This window comes from Oncorhynchus mykiss, chromosome 19 (assembly GCF_013265735.2).
Source record: "Oncorhynchus mykiss isolate Arlee chromosome 19, USDA_OmykA_1.1, whole genome shotgun sequence".
Lineage (NCBI taxonomy): Eukaryota > Metazoa > Chordata > Actinopteri > Salmoniformes > Salmonidae > Oncorhynchus > Oncorhynchus mykiss.
The window spans coordinates 61,988,136-62,012,726 of record NC_048583.1 but is presented as its reverse complement, the minus strand read 5'-3'; the positions used below and the strand labels follow the sequence as shown (position 1 = coordinate 62,012,726).

Here is a 24,591-nt window from a genome sequence, read left to right as displayed (position 1 = left end):
TAATGAAGCTGCCAGTTGAGGAATTGTGAGGCGTCTGTTTCTCAAACTAGACACTCTAATGTACTTGTCCTCTTGCTCAGTTGTGCACTGGGGCCTCCCACTCCTCTTTCTATTCTGGCTAGAGACCATTTGCACTGTTCTGTGAAAGGAGTAGTACACAAGATTTTACGAGATCTTAATTTTCTTGGCAATTTCTCGCATGGAATAGCCTTCATTTCTCAGAACAAGAATAGACTGATGAGTTTCAGAAGAAAGGCCTTTGTTTCTGGCCATTTTGAGCCTGTAATCGAACCCACAAATGCTGATGCTCCAGATACTCAACGAGTCTAAAGGCCAGTTTTATTGCTTTTTTAATCAGTTTTCAGCTGTGCTAACATCATTGCAAAAGAGTTCCTAATGATCAATTAGCCTTTTAAAATGATCAACTTGGATTAGTCAACACAACGTGCCATTGGAACACAGGAGTGATGGTTGCTGAAAATGGGCCTCTGTGCACCTATGTAGATATTCCATAAAAAATATGCAGTTTCCAGCAACAATAGTAATTTACAACATTAACAGTGTCTACAATGTATTTCTGATCAATTTGATATTGTTTAAATGGACACAAAATGTGCTTTTCTTTAAAAAACAAGGACATTTCTAAGTGACTCAACTTTTGAACGGTAGTGTGTATATGTATATATGTATATGTGTATATATATATATATATATATATATATGTATATATATGTCTATGTATATGTGTGTATGTGTATATGTGTATGTATACATATATATGTGTATATATATGTATATATATATGTGTATGTGTATATATAAAAGTATGTGGAAACCCGCCTCAAATTAGTGGATTCGGCTACAGGTGTATAACTGCTGACAGGTGTATAAATCAAGCACACAGCCATGCAATCTGCATAGACAAACATTAGCAGTAGAATGGCTTTACTGAAGAGTTCAGTGACATTCAACATGGCACCGTCATAGGACAAGTCAGTTTGTCAAAGTTCTGCCCTGCTAGAGCTGCCCCTGTCAACTGTAAGTGTTGTCATTGTGAAGTGGAAATGTTTAGGAGCAACAACGGCTCAGCCGTGAAGTGGTAGGCCACACAAGCTCTCAGAACAGGACCACTGAGTGCTGAAGCGCATAAAAATTGTCTTTCCTCGGTTGCAACACTCACTACAGAGTTCCAAACTGCCTCTGGAAGCAGCGTCAGCACAATAACTGTTCATCGGGAGCTTCATGAAATGGGTTTCCATGGCCGAGCAGCCGCACACAAGCCTCAGATCACCACGCGCAATGCCAAGCGTCGGCTGGAGTGGTGTAAAGCTTGCGCGCCATTGGACTATGGAACAGTTCTCTGGAGTGATAAATTACAATTTTCCATCTGGCAGTCTGACAGACGCATCTGGATTTGGCAGATGCCAGGAGAACGCTACCTGCCACAATGCATAGTGTCAACTGTAAAGTTTGGTGGAGGAGGAATAATAATGGTCTGGGGCTGTTTTTCATGGTTCAGGCCCTTTAATTCCAGTGAAGGGAAATCGTACCGCTACAGCATACGTTCTAGATGATTCTGTGCTTCTTACTTTGTTGCAACAGTTTGGGAAAGGCCCTTTCTTGTATCAGCATGACAATGCCCGCGTGTACAAAGCGAGGTCCATACAGAAATGGCTTGTCGAGATTGGTGTGGAAAAACTTGACTGGCCTGGACAGAGTCCTGACCTCACCTGCATCGAACACCTTGGAGATGAATTGGATCGTCGATTGCGAGCCAGGCCCAATCGCCCAACATCAGTGCCCGACCTCACTAATGCTCGTGGCTGAATGGAAGCAAGTCCCCGCAGCAATGTTCCAACATCTAGTGGAAAGCCTTCCCAGAAAAGTGGAGGCTGTTATAGCAGCAAAGGGGGGGACCAACTCCATATTAATGCCCATGATGGTACCAGAACTAATTTTAAGGTTAAAAATACATGTTAATGATTCCACAATCAGGGCAGGCAATCGACTGGCTGTGACCAGGGTCAGTTAAACCACCATTTCTTTCAAATAAAACTGGCGAGATAAAATGCTGATTAAAAGCGTCACTTCTCATTTTTTTCTCAATGATGATGCCAGAGTTTGGCACAACTTGCTTTGGCAGGGAAAGCAGAGGATTTTCCACACTTCAGTGCATTAAAGTTTTTCCAAAATACTGAGCAATCACCAGCAATCTGAGATATAACTTATAAAGTAGCTAGATTTCTAGATTTAGATTTCTAGATTGATCTTTCTAGATTGATCTTTCTAGATTGAGATTTCTAGATTCAGAGTTCTAGATTTAGATTTCTAAATGTATCTTTCTAGATTCAGATTTCTAGATTCAGATTTTTAGATTTCTAGATGTACATTTCTAGATTCAGCTTTTTAGATGTAGATTTTTAGATTCAGATTTCTAGATTTAGATTTCTAGATTTATCTGTCTAGATTCAGATTTCTAGATTTCTAGATTTGTAGATTTCTAGATTCAGATTTCTAGATTCAGATTCTATATTTATATTTCTATATTTCAATTTCTAGATTCAGATTGCGTTATTGAGGAAGTGCATCTATTTCTCAATAGCCTGAAATACTGCCACTCAGTTACAGAGTCAGTTTTTCTTGGGGGGGGTAAGGCCCAAAAATTGTATTTTGGCTTATGGCCACATCTATATCCAAAATCGGACATTTTTGGGGGGATGCCACAAGAGTTGATTTCACATATGTTGTAATGATGTTGTAATCAGTAATGTCAATATCTTTATCCGGGAATGAGCCCTTTAGCCAAGTATCTGTTATTGCAGCAGTTGAAATACCCTTTATTCCATTCACATAAGTAGTATGTGGGGCGGCAGGGTAGCCTAGTGGTTAGAGTGTAGAGGCGGCAGGGTAGCCTAGTGGTTAGAGTGTAGAGGCGGCAGGGTAGCCTAGTGGTTAGAGTGTAGAGGCGGCAGGGTAGCCTAGTGGTTAGAGTGTAGAGGCGGCAGGGTAGCCTAGTGGTTAGAGTGTAGAGGCGGCAGGGTAGCCTAGTGGTTAGAGTGTAGAGGCGGCAGGGTAGCCTAGTGGTTAGAGTGTAGAGGCAGGGTAGCCTAGTGGTTAGAGTGTAGAGGCGGCAGGGTAGCCTAGCGGTTAGAGCGTTGGACTAGTAACCGAAAGGTTGCAAGTTGAAATCCCCGACCTGACAAGGTACAAATCTGTCGTTCTACCACCTGAACAGGCAGTTAACCCACTGGTTCCTAGGCCGTCATTGAAAATAAGAATTTGTTCTTAACTGACTTGCCTAGTTAAATGAAGGTAAAATAAAAAATGTGTTGTCCTTCATATACAATTAAGTACATAACTTTGGACACAATACTTCCCTTTCTGTCTGTTAAATAAAACTGGTGACACTAACAACCATATATAACAAAACATACACAGTTTATTCAATTTACAAAGTGATTTGTATACATGATTATACCATTTATTGTGCATTTAAATACACCCTCATTATTCCGGCTATAATAACTGAAAAGTGACAGCATTGATTCCCATAGTGTTGAACGGGGAGCTTAAAATCTCTCAGACAACCAATTGTATCAGGGTTTGGGATCAATTCCATTTCAACTCCAATCAATTCAGGAAGTACACTGGCATTCCAAATCTCTTCAATGCTTTTCAATTAGGAAAATGTGGAATTGGAATTTGGTTTACTTCCTGAATTGATTGTAACTGAAATGGTATCTGGTTTAGTTTCATGGTAAAAAAAACTGTTGTGATCAACTTAGTGCTCCGGTACTTTGGTGGTTGGGTATGGCAGTAGGGTAGAGGTCACCATAGACAGTAGTCTAGTAGGGTAGAGGTCACCATAGACAGTAGTCTAGTAGGGTAGAGGTCAACATAGACAGTAGTCTTGGTGTTCGGGGTATGGCAGTAGGGTAGAGGTCACCATAGACAGTAGTCTAGTAGGGTAGAGGTCACCATAGACAGTAGTCTAGTAGGGTAGAGGTCAACATAGACAGTAGTCTTGGTGTTCGGGGTATGGCAGTAGGGTAGAGGTCACCATAGACAGTAGTCTTGGTGTTCGGGGTATGACAGTAGGGTAGAGGTCAACATAGACAGTAGTCTTGGTGGTTGGGTATGACAGTAGGGTAGAGGTCACCATAGACAGTAGTCTAGTAGGCTAGAGGTCACCATAGACAGTAGTCTTGGTGTTTGGGTATGACAGTAGGGTAGAGGTCACCATAGACAGTAGTCTTGGTGGTTGGGTATGACAGTAGGCTAGAGGTCACCATAGACAGTAGTCTTGGTGTTCGGGGTATGACAGTAGGGTAGAGGTCACCATAGACAGTAGTCTTCGTGTTCGGGGTATGACAGTAGGGTAGAGGTCAACATAGACAGTAGTCTTGGTGGTTGGGTATGACAGTAGGGTAGAGGTCACCATAGACAGTAGTCTAGTAGGCTAGAGGTCACCATAGACAGTAGTCTTGGTGTTTGGGTATGACAGTAGGGTAGAGGTCACCATAGACAGTAGTCTTGGTGGTTGGGTATGACAGTAGGGTAGAGGTCTGGACTGAGGACTGAGGGTTAAGGGGCTCAGCTGTTAGTAGTAGGGAGGACTGAGGATTTAGGGGCTCAGCTGTTAGTAGTAGGGAGGACTGAGGGTTAAGGGGCTCAGCTGTTAGTAGTAGGGAGGACTAAGGATTTAGGGGCTCAGCTGTTAGTAGTAGGGAGGACTGAGGGTTAAGGGGCTCAGCTGTTAGTAGTAGTGAGGACTGAGGGTTAAGGGGCTCAGCTGTTAGTAGTAGGGAGGACTGAGGGTTAAGGGGCTCAGCTATTAGTTGTAGGGAGGACTGAGGGTTTAGGGGCTCAGCTGTTAGTAGTAGGGAGGACTGAGGGTTAAGGGGCTCAGCTGTTAGTGGTAGAGAGGACTGAGGGTTACGGGGCTTAGCTGTTAGTAGTAGGGAGGACTGAGGGTTAAGGGGCTCAGCTGTTAGTGGTAGGGAGGACTGAGGGTTAAGGGGCTCAGCTGTTAGTAGTAGGGAGGACTGAGGGTTAAGGGGCTCAGCTGTTAGTAGTAGGGAGGACTGAGGGTTAAGGGGCTCAGCTGTTAGTAGTAGGGAGGACTGAGGGTTTAGCGGCTCAGCTGTTAGTAGTAGGGAGGACCGAGGGTTAAGGGGCTCAGCTGTTAGTGGTAGGGAGGACTGAGGGTTAAGGGGCTCAGCTGTTAGTAGTAGGGAGGACTGAGGGTTAAGGGGCTCAGCTGTTAGTAGTAGGGCAAAGGGGGAAGAGGACTGAGAGTTAAGGGGCTCAACTATTAGTGGTATGGAGGACTGAGGGTTAAGGGGCTCAACTATTAGTGGTAGGGAGGACTGAGGGTTAAGGGGCTCAGCTGTTAGTGGTAGGGCAAGGGGGGAAGAGGACTGAGAGTTAAGGGGCTCAGGTGGAATGTTAATGTAACACTCGAGTTCCATGTTCCGTCCAGCTACTGGGGTCAGGGGTCAAAGTGTAATATTAGATCCATGTTCCTTCCAGCTACTGGGGTCAGGGGTCAAAGTGTAATATTAGATCCATGTTCCTTCCAGCTACTGGGGTCAGGGGTCAAAGTGTAGTATTAGATCCATGTTCCGTCCATCTACTGGGGTCAGGGGTCAAAGTGTAATATTAGATCCATGTTCCTTCCAGCTACTGGGGTCAGGGGTCAAAGTGTAGTATTAGTTTCATGTTCCGTCCAGCTACTGGGGTCAGGAGTCAAAGTTTAGTATTAGATCCATGTTCCGTCCAGCTACTGGGGTCAGGGGTCAAAGTTTAGTATTAGATCCATGTTCCGTCCATCTACTGGGGTCAGGGGTCAAGGTGTAGTATTAGATCCATGTTCCGTCCAGCTACTGGGGTCAGGGGTCAAAGTTTAGTATTAGATCCATGTTCCGTCCAGCTACTGGGGTCAGGGGTCAAAGCGTAGTATTAGGAACAGGTGAAATGATAGGGCATGGGGGCTAGGGGTGAGGGACTCAGGTCTCTGACTATCTTGTTGAGGCTGGAGATCTTCTCTTCCAGTAGGTAGTTCTTCTTCTCTGATACTTTCTGTCTCCGCTCGGTCATCTCCAAGGCCTTCAGCAGCTGGCCGTTCTCCACGTACAGGTCCTTGATCAACGAATCAGCTTTGCCGTTCTTGTGGAGCTAGAGACAGAACGGAGAGGGAACGTGAACAACCTCACCTTGGTACTGTGTATATATATATATATATAGTCTATACCTTTCAATACAATTATTTCCTTTGTCGTTGTCCCAGAGACGTGTGTTTGCTGCTAGCAAACTTCACCAGTAAAAATAAAACTTACAGCAAACGGATTAATATAGAAACAAGACTGTTGAGATTACAGGAAACCTTTTCTTGATATTACAGCTGAACGTCGACATCAAAAGAAAAAAAAAACACATCGATAACAAGTGTACCTGATCTTTGAGTTGGCAGACCTTCTCCTTGAGCAGCAGCTTGACATTATGCAGAGACAGCTCTATCTCCCTCATGCGTTCCTCCATCTTCATCATCATCATCATCGTCGTCGCCCTCTCGTTCTGGTGACGGAGAAGAGGTACACAGATGAGACGGGGTATTAGGCTCCGATGTAGAGAATGTAGGAAATGATCTGTGGCCTTAAATCACTTTGTGTCATTTACAGCAACTTGTTTGATATCCTTTAGTTCTGCCCCGTGTTTAGGGTACAACCATCTTATATATTATAACCATCTTTTTTTTTATAACCATCTTTAACATATCATCTGCCATGTTAAAAAAGGAAAGAAAAATAAATCAATACACGGTTTAATTAATTAGGAAATCATTTTTAAAACACTATATATGTCTGGTTGTATGTACTGCAAAATACTCATAGCTGACTAATATGCTGTAAATACTCATAGCTGAGTGATATGCTGTAAATACTCATAGTGATTGTGTTCTATGTGGTAATCTATTCTTACAATATCAAAGATGTGTCAAGATAACATCTGAGCGAGGATACCATCAGATCCTGTGGTATATAACACCAAGGAAGAAGGCCGTTGAACACAAAAACCCATGAAACTAGATGCTTTATTAAGTCTTGATTCTCCTCCGGTGAAATACATTGTACTGCATTTATTACAAAGTGACATCACAGCTAAATAAATAGATTAAAAATAAATAAAAAACAACTAATATATAAATATAAAATTATTTGATCCAGAAACTTTAAAATACAATCTACAAAATAATCATAAACATAAGAAGTCACACACAGTGCAATGGAGAATAGAATCTTGACTTCTGAAGACCCTGAGACTTCTTATCTGAGCTTCTACGGCAAACAGGAAATGCTACATGAACATAACAAAACTGATGGAAGAACAGGAATCAAAACATTTGCATAATTACAAATGAAAATGTTTCCCATTTGTTTACTATCAAACTATTGTTGACTGGTACCGCAAGAACGTTGGACTAGTAACCGGAAGGTTGCAAGATCGAATCCCCGAGCTGACAAGGTACAAAATCTGTCGTTCTGTCCCCTGAACAAGGCAGTTAACCCACTGTTCCCCGGAAGGCCGTCATTGAAAATAAGAATTAGTTCTTAACTGACTTGCCTGATTAAATAAAGGACAAAATAAATACAAATAAATAAATAAAAAGATAAAAACAAAAAAATATCGTTTTTAAAAATGTTAAATATCAATTTGCAGATCTGGAAAAATACATCCAATAATACATTCTGTTGAAACTAGGAATCTACTGCAAATCTGAGTATATTTCATGGATCTTTAAGGATAGTAGGTCGTTGTAGTTCACCTACTGTTACGGAGCTCAAAAAGCCCTTTGATCTGAGGAAAATAACCAAGGACTACCCTGTTTTACGCTGGTACACTGCCACCTAGTGGCGGCACACCATCGTTACACATTCATGCCCTTACGGTTAAGTAGTTCTAACATCCCATTCCAATCACTGTCCACTGTACCGTAACACTCTGATTTTTTCTTCCAATGCTTCAAGCATAAGTGGGGGCAGGGGGACGAGGTCAGGGGACAGAGAATGGAGACTTGGAGGACTGGGTGGGGCCGGGGTTAGTTGATGTGAGAAGGACAGACAGAGAGAAAGGAGGACTGGGTGGGGCTGGGGTTAGTTGATGTGAGAAGGACAGACAGAGAGAAAGGTTTGGAGGATTGGGTGGGGCCGGGGTTAGTTGATGTGAGAAGGACAGACAGAGAGAAAGGAGGACTGGGTGGGGCCGGGGTTAGTTGATGTGAGAAGGACAGACAGAGAGAAAGGTTTGGAGGACTGGGGGGGGCCGGGGTTAGTTGATGTGAGAAGGACGGACAGAGAGAAAGGTTTGGAGGACTGGGGGGCGACATGTGAAGAGGACTGGACAGTAATTCAGGGAGTCTTGAAGGATAGAGGCAGGATTTGGGGGTTAGGTGAGTCAGGCAGGGGAAAAGGTTTGGAGGACTGGGGGAACGTGATGTTAGAAGCTGCCAAGTTGCTTGCTGTCTGTCAGAGTCCACCGATCCTCCGGTAGCTGTCTGCATGAGCGGCCCTCGGTTCTGGCATTGCAGCACCCTGGAGAGAGAAGGCAGGTACACTTCACCAGGGCTCACCCCTCCATCCAGTCCTCTAATACATGAAGCTTCTAAAGGCAGGGCTATGCAAATAGCACAGCTTTAAATAGTCCCCTCTGTCTGGGACAACTGAAGGACTCAGTGCAATCTGAGACCAGGGCTAAACAGTTAGATGACCAGACTATAGCAAAACTAACTAAAATTGGTAGATGGCATACAATTATGCCAGGCTATTTCTTTACCACCTCAAAATGTTAGAGAGGCCATGACAGAGACAAGGCCTACTGCTATTCAGAGGGAGGAGGATGGTTCTGCTTCATTAAACAGGAGACACATGAACAGTCCAGGATCACCAGTCCAGACTATAATCACCCCACACTACGATCACCCCACACTACGATCATCCCACACTTTGATCACCCCACACTACGATCATCCCACACTTTGATTACCCCACACTACGATCATCCCACACTTTGATTACCCCACACTACGATCATCCCACACCATCCCAGACTACGACCACCATATCAGAGCTCTACATCAAAGAACACTGCACCCAAAAACAACACACTAAAACACCAAACCCAGAAGGTGAGCGCACACACACACACACACACACACACACACACACACACACACACACACACACACACACACACACACACACACACACACACACACACACACACACACACACGTATGAGAACATGAAGCTGGTGTAGTGATGAAGGTGGTGTAGTGATGAAGGTGGTGTGGTGATGAAGGTGGTGTGGTGATGAAGGTGGTGTAGTGATGAAGGTATGTAGTGATGAAGGTGGTGTGAAGGTATGTAGTGATGAAGGTGGTGTAGTGATGAAGGTGGTGTAGTGATGCAGGTGGTGTAGTGATGAAGGTATGTAGTGATGAAGGTGTGTAGTGATGAAGGTGGTGTAGTGATGAAGGTATGTAGTGATGAAGGTATGTAGTGATGAAGGTGGTGTAGTGATGAAGGTGGTGTAGTGATGAAGGTGGTGTAGTGATGCAGGTGGTGTAGTGATGAAGGTGGTGTAGTGATGAAGGTATGTAGTGATGAAGGTGGTGTAGTGATGAAGATATGTAGTGATGCAGGTGGTGTAGTGATGCAGGTGGTGTAGTGATGAAGGTATGTAGTGATGAAGGTGGTGTGGTGATGAAGGTATGTAGTGATGAAGGTATGTAGTGATGAAGGTATGTAGTGATGAAGGTGGTGTAGTGATGAAGGTGGTGTAGTGATGAAGGTATGTAGTGATGAAGGTGGTGTAGTGATGAAGGTGGTGTAGTGATGAAGGTATGTAGTGATGAAGGTATGTAGTGATGAAGGTGGTGTAGTGATGAAGGTGGTGTAGTGATGAAGGTGGTGTAGTGATGCAGGTGGTGTAGTGATGAAGGTAGTGTGGTGATGAAGGTGGTGTAGTGATGAAGGTGGTGTAGTGATGAAGGTAGTGTGGTGATGAAGGTGGTGTAGTGATGAAGGTGGTGTAGTGATGAAGGTGTTGTAATGATGTAGGTGGTGTAGTGATGAAGGTGGTGTAGTGATGCAGGTGGTGTGGTGATTAAGGTATGTAGTGATGAAGGTATGTAGTGATGAAGGTGGTGTAGTGATGAAGGTATGTAGTGATGAAGGTATGTAGTGATGAAGGTGGTGTAGTGATGACGGTATGTAGTGATGCAGGTGGTGTAGTGATGAAGGTGGTGTAGTGATGAAGGTGGTGTAGTGATGAAGGTGGTGTAGTGATGCAGGTGGTGTAGTGATGCAGGTGGTGTAGTGATGAAGGTGGTGTAGTGATGAAGGTGGTGTAGTGATGAAGGTGGTGTAGTGATGAAGTTGGTGTAGTGATGAAGGTGGTGTAGTGATGAAACCAGGATAAAATGTTCCAGCTACAGAAATAAAATAATAACATATTGAATGGCATGAAAATATATATTTATATTCCCCAACTGTTATAGAGGTAGAATATAAAATATATTTATATTCCTCAACTGTTATAGTGGTAGAATATAAAATATATTTATATTCCTCAACTGTTATAGTGGTAGAATATAAAATATATTTATATTCCTCAACTGTTATAGAGGTAGAATATATAATATATTTATATTATCCAACTGTTATAGTGGTAGAATATAAAATATATTTATATTCCTCAACTGTTATAGTGGTAGAATATAAAATATATTTATATTCCTCAACTGTTATAGTGGTAGAATATAAAATATATTTATATTCCTCAACTGTTATAGTGGTAGAATATAAAATATATTTTTATTCCTCAACTGTTATAGTGGTAGAATATAAAATATATTTATATTCCTCAACTGTTATAGTGGTAGAATATAAAATATATTTATATTATCCAACTGTTATAGTGGTAGAATATAAAATATATTTATATTCCTCAACTGTTATAGTGGTAGAATATAAAATATATTTATATTCCTCAACTGTTATAGTGGTAGAATATAAAATATATTTATATTCCTCAACTGTTATAGAGGTAGAATATATAATATATTTATATTATCCAACTGTTATAGTGGTAGAATATAAAATATATTTATATTCCTCAACTGTTATAGTGGTAGAATATAAAATATATTTATATTCCTCAACTGTTATAGTGGTAGAATATAAAATATATTTATATTATCCAACTGTTATAGTGGTAGAATATAAAATATATTTATATTCCTCAACTGTTATAGTGGTAGAATATAAAATATATTTATATTATCCAACTGTTATAGTGGTAGAATATAAAATATATTTATATTCCTCAACTGTTATAGTGGTAGAATATAAAATATATTTATATTCCTCAACTGTTATAGTGGTAGAATATAAAATATATTTATATTATCCAACTGTTATAGTGGTAGAATATAAAATATATTTATATTCCTCAACTGTTATAGTGGTAGAATATAAAATATATTTATATTCCTCAACTGTTATAGTGGTAGAATATAAAATATATTTATATTCCTCAACTGTTATAGTGGTAGAATATAAAATATATTTATATTCCTCAACTGTTATAGTGGTAGAATATAAAATATATTTATATTATCCAACTGTTATAGTGGTAGAATATAAAATATATTTATATTCCTCAACTGTTATAGTGGTAGAATATAAAATATATTTATATTATCCAACTGTTATAGAGGTAGAATATAAATATATTTTATATTCTACCTCTATAACAGTTGGATAATATAAATATATTTTATATTCTACCACTATAACAGTTGAGGAATATAAATATATTTTATATTCCTCAACTGTTATAGTGGTAGAATATAAAATATATTTATATTATCCAACTGTTATAGAGGTAGAATATAAAATATATTTATATTATCCAACTGTTATAGTGGTAGAATATAAAATATATTTATATTCCTCAACTGTTATAGTGGTAGAATATAAAATATATTTATATTATCCAACTGTTATAGAGGTAGAATATAAAATATATTTATATTCCTCAACTGTTATAGAGGTAGAATATAAAATATATTTATATTATCCAACTGTTATAGAGGTAGAATATAAAATATATTTATATTATCCATCTGTTATAGAGGTAGAATATAAAATATATTTATATTATCCAACTGTTATAGAGGTAGAATATAAAATATATTTATATTATCCAACTGTTATAGAGGTAGAATATAAAATATATTTATATTATCCAACTGTTATAGAGGTAGAATATAAAATATATTTATATTCCTCAACTGTTATAGAGGTAGAATATAAAATATATTTATATTATCCAACTGTTATAGAGGTAGAATATAAAATATATTTATATTCCTCAACTGTTATAGAGGTAGAATATAAAATATATTTATATTATCCAACTGTTATAGAGGTAGAATATAAAATATATTTATATTATCCATCTGTTATAGAGGTAGAATATAAAATATATTTATATTATCCAACTGTTATAGAGGTAGAATATAAAATATATTTATATTCCTCAACTGTTATAGAGGTAGAATATAAAATATATTTATATTATCCATCTGTTATAGTGGTAGAATATAAAATATATTTATATTCCTCAACTGTTATAGAGGTAGAATATAAAATATATTTATATTATCCAACTGTTATAGAGGTAGAATATAAAATATATTTATATTCCTCAACTGTTATAGAGGTAGAATATAAAATATATTTATATTATCCAACTGTTATAGAGGTAGAATATAAAATATATTTATATTCCTCAACTGTTATAGAGGTAGAATATAAAATATATTCATATTATCCAACTGTTATAGAGGTAGAATATAAAATATATTTATATTATCCATCTGTTATAGAGGTAGAATATAAAATATATTTATATTATCCAACTGTTATAGAGGTAAAATATAAAATATATTTATATTCCTCAACTGTTATAGAGGTAGAATATAAAATATATTTATATTATCCAACTGTTATAGAGGTAGAATATAAAATATATTTATATTATCCATCTGTTATAGAGGTAGAATATAAAATATATTTATATTATCCAACTGTTATAGAGGTAGAATATAAAATATATTTATATTCCTCAACTGTTATAGAGGTAGAATATCAAATATATTTATATTACCCAACTGTTATAGAGGTAGAATATATAATATATTTATATTATCCAACTGTTATAGAGGTAGAATATAAAATATATTTTTATTCCTCAACTGTTATAGAGGTAGAATATAAAATATATTTATATTATCCAACTGTTATAGAGGTAGAATATAAAATATATTTTTATTCCTCAACTGTTATAGAGGTAGAATATAAAATATTTTTATATTATCCAACTGTTATAGAGGTAGAATATAAAATATATTTATATTCCTCAACTGTTATAGTGGTAGAATATAAAATATATTTATATTCCTCAACTGTTATAGTGGTAGAATAGAAAATATATTTATATTATCCAACTGTTATAGAGGTAGAATATAAAATATATTTTTATTCCTCAACTGTTATAGTGGTAGAATATAAAATATATTTATATTATCCAACTGTTATAGTGGTAGAATATAAAATATATTTATATTCCTCAACTGTTATAGAGGTAGAATATAAAATATATTCATATTATCCATCTGTTATAGTGGTAGAATATAAAATATATTTATATTACCCAACTGTTATAGAGGTAGAATATAAAAGCCACATCATTTGTCACTTCTCTTATCAAATACTTATATTCCCCAAAGTTAAAAATTAGAGATATTCTGTCAGGTGTTTGTGGTTCAGGTCCCATCAGAGGTGTAATCAAGGCAGATCAGAAGGTTCAGGTCCCATCAGAGTGTAATCAACGTGTTAGTGGTTCAGGTCCCATCAGAGTATAATCAACGTGTTTGTGGTTCAGGTCCCATCAGAGTATAATCAACGTGTTAGTGGTTCAGGTCCCATCAGAGTGTAATCAACGTGTTTGTGGTTCAGGTCCCATCAGAGTGTAATCAACGTGTTTGTGGTTCAGGTCCCATCAGAGTGTAATCAAGGCAGATCAGAAGGTTCAGGTCCCATCAGAGTGTAATCAACGTGTTTGTGGTTCAGGTCCCATCAGAGTGTAATCAACGTGTTTGTGGTTCAGGTCCCATCAGAGTATAATCAAGGTGTTTGTGGTTCAGGTCCCATCAGAGTGTAATCAAGGCAGATCAGAAGGTTCAGGTCCCATCAGAGTGTAATCAACGTGTTTGTGGTTCAGGTCCCATCAGAGTGTAATCAACGTGTTAGTGGTTCAGGTCCCATCAGAGTATAATCAACGTGTTAGTGGTTCAGGTCCCATCAGAGTATAATCAAGGTGTTTGTGGTTCAGGTCCCATCAGAGTGTAATCAAGGCAGATCAGAAGGTTCAGGTCCCATCAGAGTGTAATCAACGTGTTTGTGGTTCAGGTCCCATCAAAGTGTAATCAACGTGTTTGTGGTTCAGGTCCCATCAGAGTGTAATCAACGTGTTAGTGGTTCAGGTCCCATCAGAGTATAATCAACGTGTTTGTGGTTCAGGTCCCATCAGAGTGTAATCAACGTGTTTGTGGTTCAGGTCCCATCAGAGTATAATCAACGTGTTTGTGGTTCAGGTCCCATCAGAGTATAATCAACGTGTTAGTGGTTCAGGTCCCATCAGAGTGTAATCAACGTGTTTGTGGTTCAGGTCCCATCAGAGTGTAATCAACGTGTTTGTGGTTCAGGTCCCATCAGAGTGTAATCAAGGCAGATCAGAAGGTTCAGGTCCCATCAGAGTGTAATCAACGTGTTTGTGGTTCAGGTCCCATCAGAGTGTAATCAACGTGTTTGTGGTTCAGGTCCCATCAGAGTATAATCAAGGTGTTTGTGGTTCAGGTCCCATCAGAGTGTAATCAAGGCAGATCAGAAGGTTCAGGTCCCATCAGAGTGTAATCAACGTGTTTGTGGTTCAGGTCCCATCAGAGTGTAATCAACGTGTTAGTGGTTCAGGTCCCATCAGAGTATAATCAACGTGTTAGTGGTTCAGGTCCCATCAGAGTATAATCAAGGTGTTTGTGGTTCAGGTCCCATCAGAGTGTAATCAAGGCAGATCAGAAGGTTCAGGTCCCATCAGAGTGTAATCAACGTGTTTGTGGTTCAGGTCCCATCAAAGTGTAATCAACGTGTTTGTGGTTCAGGTCCCATCAGAGTGTAATCAACGTGTTAGTGGTTCAGGTCCCATCAGAGTATAATCAACGTGTTTGTGGTTCAGGTCCCATCAGAGTGTAATCAACGTGTTTGTGGTTCAGGTCCCATCAGAGTATAATCAACGTGTTTGTGGTTCAGGTCCCATCAGAGTATAATCAACGTGTTTGTGGTTCAGGTCCCATCAGAGTATAATCAACGTGTTTGTGGTTCAGGTCCCATCAGAGTGTAATCAACGTTTTTGTGGTTCAGGTCCCATCAGAGTGTAATCAAGGTGTTTGTGGTTCAGGTCCCATCAGAGTGTAATCAACATGTTTGTGGTTCAGGTCCCATCAGAGTGTAATCAACGTGTTTGTGGTTCAGGTCCCATCAGAGTGTAATCAAGGCAGATCAGAAGGTTCAGGTCCCATCAGAGTGTAATCAACGTGTTTGTGGTTCAGGTCCCATCAGAGTGTAATCAACATGTTTGTGGTTCAGGTCCCATCAGAGTGTAATCAACGTGTTTGTGGTTCAGGTCCCATCAGAGTGTAATCAAGGCAGATCAGAAGGTTCAGGTCCCATCAGAGTGTAATCAACGTGTTTGTGGTTCAGGTCCCATCAGAGTGTAATCAAGGCAGATCAGAAGGTTCAGGTCCCATCAGAGTGTAATCAACGTGTTTGTGGTTCAGGTCCCATCAGAGTGTAATCAACGTGTTTGTGGTTCAGGTCCCATCAGAGTGTAATCAAGGCAGATCAGAAGGTCCAGGTATTCCCATAATCAACGGTAAAGTGTGAATGTGTCAGTAATGAGCTGCTGAACACAGTGAGAGTGATGATACTGTATACTAAGTGCTAGATTGTAGATCACCGGATATGCCAACTGCATATTGATTCAAAGAGCAGGAATGGCATATAGAATTAGGATTCAGTTATAGTTAGAGGCATGATTAGCCTGCTACGGGATGTGATGGGTAGCCCTGATCTCTCTCTCTCACCTGTATGTTCTCTGGGTTGAGGTCGTCCCTGTGGTGTTGCTCTCTCCGCTCACCAGGCATCCTGCGAGGGGATGTGGGCAGCAGACCAACCAGCTGAACTTGGAGGGCCTGGAGACACCAGACAGACAGACAGTCAGGAGAGAGATGAGAGAGACAAGGAGAGACACAGAGAAAAGAAGAGAGACCGAAAGAGAGAAGTAAACACAGAGAGAGAAGAGAGAGAGACAGAGAGAAAGGACGTAATGTAGGGTGGGAGGGAGAGAGATTAGATAGATGAAGGTTATGACAAAGGGACATGAGTGTGAGGACATGAGGAGCCAGCCCAACTGTTGACAGCCCAACTGTTGCCAGCCCAACTGTTGCCAGCCCAACTGTTGCCAGCCCAACTGTTGCCAGGCCAACTGTGTTTCTGGAAAACTGCTGGAGTTACATGGTAGTTATAAAACTAGTTTTATAGAAAACGACAGAAGAAGAAAAGGAGACATTAAAAGGGAGTCTGGGTGTTGGACAGGGAAAGACAGATGCAGTGAGATTAGATGAGAGGAGCGTATGTGTGGGGGAAGTTAGGGAAGGTCGGTAGAGCATCCTGTCGGGCTGTATGGTACGGCAACTGCTCCGCCCACAACCGTAAGGCTCTCCAGAGGGTAGTGAGGTCTGTACAACGCATCACCGGGGGCAAACTACCTGCCCTCCAGGACACCTACACCACCCGATGTCACAGGAAGGCCATAAAGATCATCAAGGACAACAACCACCCGAGCCACTGCCTGTTCACCCCGCTATCATCCAGAAGGCGAGGTCAGTACAGGTGCATCAAAGCGGGGACCGAGAGACTGAAAAACAGCTTCTATCTCAAGGCCATCAGACTGTTAAACAGCCACCACTAACACTGAGTGGCTGCTGCCAACACACTGACACTGACTCAACTCCAGCCACTTTAATAATGGGAATTGATGGGAAATGATGTAAAATATATCACTAGCCACTTTAAACAATGCTACCTAATATAATGTTTACATACCCTACATTATTCATCTCATATGTATATGTATATACTGTACTCTATATCATCGACTGTATCCTTATGTAATACATGTATCACTAGCCACTTTAAACTATGCCACTTTGTTTACATACTCATCTCATATGTATATACGGCACTCAATACCATCTACTGTATCTTGCTTATGCCGCTCTGTACCATCACTCATTCATATATCTTTATGTACATATTCTTTATCCCCTTACACTTGTGTCTATAAGGTAGTAGTTTTGGAATTGTTAGCTAGATTACTTGTTGGTTATTACTGCATGGTCGGAACTAGAAGCACAAGCATTTCGCTACACTCGCATTAACATCTGCTAACCATGTGTATGTGACAAATAAAATTTGATTTGATTTGATTTGATTAGAGAACTGACCTCCAGAAGCCGTGCCTGTAGCTGGGCCTGTTGGGTCTTCAGACCTTCGTTCTCCTGACGAAGACTCTCCAGCTCTCTCTGGACCTCACACACCTGACAACCACCACACAAGGCCATGAGAAAAGGAAAGACATAACAAACATAACAAACGCATTGTCAAAAAAGTGAGAACTGCTTCAGAAATACATGTTACTTATGAATGGTAGGTGGGAAAGCATTGTTGTGAGTTTTGTTTTCCATATTTTCGACATTAGGTTTATCCAATTAATAATCAAGGAAAATTTGTTATCAATACAAAAAAAAATCATGTACTGTATGAAATGTCTGAATTTCAAATAAAACGTGAAAAAAAAAACGATCAAGAAATCATAACAGTATACATAAATATAATAACAGATCCTCCTGTATAAATGACCTTGTTCTGAGCACAGAGTAGCTCCTGATGCATCACGTTCAGCTCTCTCTTCAGAGCAGTCTTCTCCTGTTCCACAGTCTTCACCACGCTGGACTGGCCCTGCTGTTTCTGCTGCTTGACGGTTAAGATGGCTGCCTCCAGCTGACGTGTCTGTGGAAAGACAATACAGGGTTTCAAAAAGGTATTCATATGCAGGGTGTACGGTTCTATAAAATCTCTAGAACGTAAAGGGGACGGTTTCCTGGACACACATTAAAGCCTAGACCTTGACTGAAATCCAAGCTCAGATCAGAATCTCCATTAAAAGCTCTGTGTCTGGAGAAAATACTGGCCCCTAGACCTTGAGACATCAAAAATCAATTTGATTATGTCTGCATTTGATTTGCCTCTGTTATCTCACCTTGTCCCTGCTGTGGTGAAGGTCGTCCTTGGTGTTGTGGAGCTCCACGGTCAGCCTCTCGTTCTCCTGCCTCAGCAGCTGCTGCTCCTGTTCCACCAACCTGGCCAGCTCGTCCCGGTACAACTTCTTGTGCTGGCTCTGGTATCCGCTGGAATGCAGGGCCATCTCTAGAACCTGGTTCTGATTTAAGGAAACAACCAGGCTGAGCATTCTCTGCCCCTTAGAAATAACTACATTTTTAATTTAACCAATCAATCTCATTGAGGTCAGGACACCTGGACTGAATAATTACCGGAAAAGACAAAGCCGCTCAGACCACAGCAATTTCACTAGATCTAGTAATTGTATTTTTTTTATGCCCTAGTCATTTTATTTGGTGATACTAATTGACATAAAAGGTCACTAGACGATAAATATAGGTGCCAATGTGGACAGTTGAATCACCACAGGTCTATCCGGCTTGTCTAATCAACCAATCAGAAATGTAGCTGAGATGGCCTCCTGGTTTGGGTGTATTGCTACAGGGTGTCTGGTTAAAGACGAGGTGTATATAACTCTAATGAATGTCACCACACCAACCAATCAACCACCCACCAAGCCAACGAACCAATTACCCACCTAAACAACCAACCAATCAACCACCCACCCAGCCAATGAACCAATTACCCACCTAAACAACCAACCAATCAACCACCCACCCAGCCAATGAACCAATTACCCACCTAAACAACCAACCAATCAACCACCCACCCAGCCAACGAACCAATTACCCACCTAAACAACCACCCAGCCAATGAACCAATTACCCACCTAAACAACCAACCAATCAATCACCCACACAGCCAACGAACCAATTACCCATCTAAACAACCAATCAAGCAACCACTCACCCAGTTAATGAACCAATTACCCACCTAAACAATCACCCAGCCAACGAACCAATTACCCATCTAAACAACCAACCAATCAATCACCCACACAGCCAACGAACCAATTACCCATCTAAACAACCAACCAATCAATCACCCACACAGCCAACGAACCAATTACCCATCTAAACAACCAACCAATCAATCACCCACACAGCCAACGAACCAATTACCCATCTAAACAACCAACCAATCAACCACTCACCTAGTTAACTAACCAATTACCCACCTAAACAGCCAACCAATCAACCACCCACCCAGTCAACAAACCAATTAACCACCTAAACAACCACCCAGCCAACGAACCAATTACCCACCTAAACAACCAACCAATCAACCACCCACCCAGCCAACGAACCAATTACCCACCTAAACAGCCAACCAATCAACCACCCACCCAGTCAACAAACCAATTAACCACCTAAACAACCACCCAGCCAATGAACCAATTACCCACCTAAACAACCAACCAATCAATCACCCACACAGCCAACGAACCAATTACCCACCTAAACAACCAACCAATCAACCACCCACCCAGTCAACAAACCAATTAACCACCTAAACAACCACCCAGCCAACAAACCAATTACCCACCTAAACAACCAACCAATCAATCAACCACCCACCCACCCAGCCAACGAACCAATTACCCACTTAAACAACCACCCAGCGAACCAACCACCCAGCCAATGAACCAATTACCCACCTAAACAACCAACCAATCAACCACCCACCCAGCCAACGAACCAATTACCCACCTAAACAACCAACCAGCAAACCAACCACCCAGCCAATGAACCAATTACCCACCTAAACAACCAACCAATCAACCACCCACCCAGCCAACGAACCAATTACCCACCTAAACAACCAACCAATCAATCACCCACACAGCCAACAAACCAATTACCCATCTAAACAACCAATCAAGCAACCACTCACCCAGTTAATGAACCAATTACCCACCTAAACAATCACCCAGCCAATGAACCAATTACCCATCTAAACAACCAACCAATCAATCACCCACACAGCCAACGAACCAATTACCCATCTAAACAACCAACCAATCAATCACCCACACAGCCAACGAACCAATTACCCATCTAAACAACCAACCAATCAATCACCCACACAGCGAACGAACCAATTACCCATCTAAACAACCAACCAATCAATCACCCACACAGCCAACGAACCAATTACCCATCTAAACAACCAACCAATCAACCACTCACCCAGTTAATGAACCAATTACCCACCTAAACAATCACCCAGCCAACGAACCAATTACCCATCTAAACAACCAACCAATCAATCACCCACACAGCCAACGAACCAATTACCCATCTAAACAACCAACCAATCAATCACCCACACAGCCAACGAACCAATTACCCATCTAAACAACCAACCAATCAATCACCCACACAGCCAACGAACCAATTACCCATCTAAACAACCAACCAATCAATCACCCACACAGCGAACAAACCAATTACCCATCTAAACAACCAACCAATCAATCACCCACACAGCCAACGAACCAATTACCCATCTAAACAACCAACCAATCAACCACTCACCTAGTTAACAAACCAATTACCCACCTAAACAACCAACCAATTAACCACCCACCCAGTCAACAAACCAATTAACCACCTAAACAACCACCCAGCCAACGAACCAATTACCCACCTAAACAACCAACCAATCAATCAACCACCCACCCAGCCAACGAACCAATTACCCACCTAAGCAACCACCCAGCGAACCAACCACCCAGCCAATGAACCAATTACCCACCTAAACAACCAACCAATCAACCACCCACCCAGCCAACGAACCAATTACCCACCTAAACAACCAACCAGCGAACCAACCACCCAGCCAATGAACCAATTACCCACCTAAACAACCAACCAATCAACCACCCACCCAGCCAATGAACTAATCACCCACCTAAACAACCAACCAGCGAACCAACCACCCACCCAGCCAATGAACCAATTACCCACCTAAACAACCAACCAGCGAACCAACCACCCACCCACCCAGCCAACGAACCACTTACCCACCTAAACAACCAACCAACGAACCAACCACCCACCCACCCAGCCAACGAACCAATTACCCACCTAAACAACCAACCAGCGAACCAACCACCCACCCAGCCAACGAACCAATTACCCACCTAAACAACCAACCAACCAGCGAACCAACCACCCACCCACCCAGCCAACGAACCAATTACCCACCTAAACAACCAACCAACAAACCAACCACCCACCCACCCAGCCAACGAACCAATTACCCACCTAAACAACCAACCAGCGAACCAACCACCCACCCACCCAGCCAACGAACCAATTACCCACCTAAACAACCAACCAGCGAACCAACCACCCACCCACCCAGCCAACGAACCAATTACCCACCTAAACAACCAAACAGCGAACCAACCACCCACCCAGCCAACGAACCAATTACCCACCTAAACAACCAACCAGCGAACCAACCACCCAGCCAATGAACCAATTACCCACCTAAACAACCAACCAATCAACCAGCCAATGAACCAATTACCCACCTAAACAACCAACCAATCAACCAGCCAATGAACCAATTACCCACCTAAACAACCAACCAACCACCCAGACAACGAACCAATTACCCACCTAAACAACCAACCAATCAACCAGCCAATGAACCAATTACCCACCTAAACAACCAACCACCCACCCAGCCAACGAACCAATTACCCACCTAAACAACCAACCAGCGAACCAACCACCCAGCCAACAAACCAATTACCCACCTAAACAACCAACCACCCACCCAGCCAACGAACCAATTACCCACCTAAACAACCAACCACCCACCCAGCCAACGAACCAATTACCCACCTAAACAACCAACCACCCACCCAGCCAACGAACCAATTACCCACCTAAACAACCAACCACCCACCCAGCCAACGAACCAATTACCCACCTAAACACCCAGCCACCCACTCAGCCAACGAACCAATTACCCACCTAAACAACCAACCACCCACCCAGCCAACGAACCAATTACCCACCTAAACAACCAACCAGCGAACCAACCACCCAGCCAACGAACCAATTACCCACGTAAACAACCAACCACCCACCCAGCCAACGAACCAATTACCCACCTAAACAACCAACCACCCACCCAGCCAACGAACCAATTACCCACCTAAACAACCAACCACCCACCCAGCCAACGAACCAATTACCCACCTAAACAACCAACCAACCACCCACCCAGCCAACGAACAAATTACCCACCTAAACAACCAACCAGCGAACCAACCACCCAGCCAACGAACCAATTACCCACCTAAACAACCAACCAATCAACCAGCCAATGAACCAATTACCCACCTAAACAACCAACCACCCACCCAGCCAACAAACCAATTACCCACCTAAACAACCAACCAGCGAACCAACCACCCAGCCAACGAACCAATTACCCACCTAAACAACCACCCAGCGAACCAACCACCCACCCAGCCAACCAACGAACCAATTACCCACCCAGCGAACCAACCAACCACCCAGCCAACCAAACGATCAGCGTGTCGTCAAAAGAAGGCCTTACCTTATCGTTGGCATTCTGCAGCTGTTTGTGCAGTGACATCACTTCCTGTTTGAGGGCGTCCTTCTCCTGCTGTGACACGCGGAGGTCTGACTTGAGACGGGCGTTTTGGAGGTTAACAGACTGGAGACTTTCATCCAACACATGAGTCTGAAAGAGGAGGAGAATACTTTGGTCATTAATAGATTTACAAACCTTTTCCTTAGATGCCCCAGTATTATTCCCCCCCCCCAAAAATACATACTTTTACATAATTCTAACAAATCAGAATGAATTCGAAAAAACTTTATTGTCCACGTGACAAATTTGCCTTTGGCTTGACACACATAGAACAGACATTCTAAATGCTGACAACTTAGAATGAAAGTAGCGACACGTTGAATTATAGACTATAGCAGTGTCATAAGTGGTTGACAGGAAACAAGGCAAGAGTCAAAGGTTGCCAGACTGAACAGAGCATCCTTACCCTCTCCTGAGACTTGGCAAGCTGATTGCGTAATCCCTGGGTTAGTTTCTCCAAAGCCTTGTGTTCCTGCAGGAGGAGGGAGAGCTGGCACTCCACAGCCCCCATCTTAGCCACCTACAGATGGACACAGGGAAGAGGAGTGTGGTAAAGTTAAGTACCACACCTAAAATACTACACGCACGTCTCACATTGCATTCACACCCCATCCGTGCCTTCATATTTCCCTCCTTATCCATTTCGCCTTCCCAATTGTAACTTTCTATCTTAATAAAAATACTAAATCTTTCCAGCTGAGGACAGGCGTTACCTATAACACACACACACACACACACACACACACACACACACACACACACACACACACACACACACACACACACACACACACACACACACACACACACACACACACAAACACAACACACACACACACCTAGTAAGTTCTATAGATATTCAAACACCCATGATGTGTGTCTGCTCTTGTCTCACCTTATCGCGGAGGGTGGTGATTTGTAGCACCAGCTGAGCCTTGCCCTCCTCTAGTAGTACAGTCCCTTCCACAGCGTTGGTTAGCTCCGCCTCCAGGGCAGACGCACACACTGCCATCTGACACAGAAGAACAAGTCGTTAGCCAATAGGAATCCAATACTTTTCCCTCAATATGTCTTTGCTCTATTTCTACTATCCGCATTCCTCGCTTCCTACTCAAAACGCATCGGAGAAGAAGGCCAGAGTGCAGGGTACTTTTCCTCGCTTCCTACTCAAAACGCATCGGAGAAGAAGGACAGAGAGCAGGGTACCTTTCCTTGCTTCCTACTCAAAACACATCGGAGAAGAAGGCCAGAGAGCAGGGACCTTTCCTTGTTTCCTACTCAAAACACATCGGAGAAGAAGGCCAGAGAGCAGGGACCTTTCCTCGCTTCCTACTCAAAACGCATCGGAGAAGAAGGCCAGAGAGCAGGGTACCTTTCCTCGCTTTCTAGTCAAAACACATCGGAGAAGAAGGCCAGAGAGCAGGGTACCTTTCCTCGCTTCCTACTCAAAACGCATGGGAGAAGAAGG

The 24,591-nt window shown here is 41.7% G+C and overlaps 1 protein-coding gene across 5 annotated transcripts in view; it reads right to left on the bottom strand.

The window, feature by feature from the left end:
* Window positions 1-3,425: 3,425 nt before the first annotated feature.
* The window catches only part of nin (ninein (GSK3B interacting protein)), an 84,976-nt gene continuing 63,810 nt past the window's right edge, over window positions 3,426-24,591 (bottom strand). For 4 of the 5 annotated variants that reach the window (XM_036955304.1, XM_036955302.1, XM_036955303.1 and 1 more), the window contains 9 exons: window positions 24,019-24,135; window positions 23,530-23,643; window positions 23,067-23,213; window positions 18,505-18,684; window positions 18,105-18,254; window positions 17,690-17,782; window positions 16,268-16,375; window positions 6,454-6,576; window positions 3,426-6,177 (listed from right to left, as the gene is read on the bottom strand). In XM_036955304.1, the coding sequence (XP_036811199.1) occupies window positions 5,962-6,177; window positions 6,454-6,576; window positions 16,268-16,375; window positions 17,690-17,782; window positions 18,105-18,254; window positions 18,505-18,684; window positions 23,067-23,213; window positions 23,530-23,643; window positions 24,019-24,135 (1,248 nt within the window). In that variant the 3' untranslated portion in view covers window positions 3,426-5,961. Of the gene's footprint in view, window positions 6,178-6,453; window positions 6,577-7,075; window positions 8,592-16,267; window positions 16,376-17,689; window positions 17,783-18,104; window positions 18,255-18,504; window positions 18,685-23,066; window positions 23,214-23,529; window positions 23,644-24,018; window positions 24,136-24,591 lie in introns of those variants that run through there. The other variant, XM_036955305.1, reaches the window with a different exon arrangement.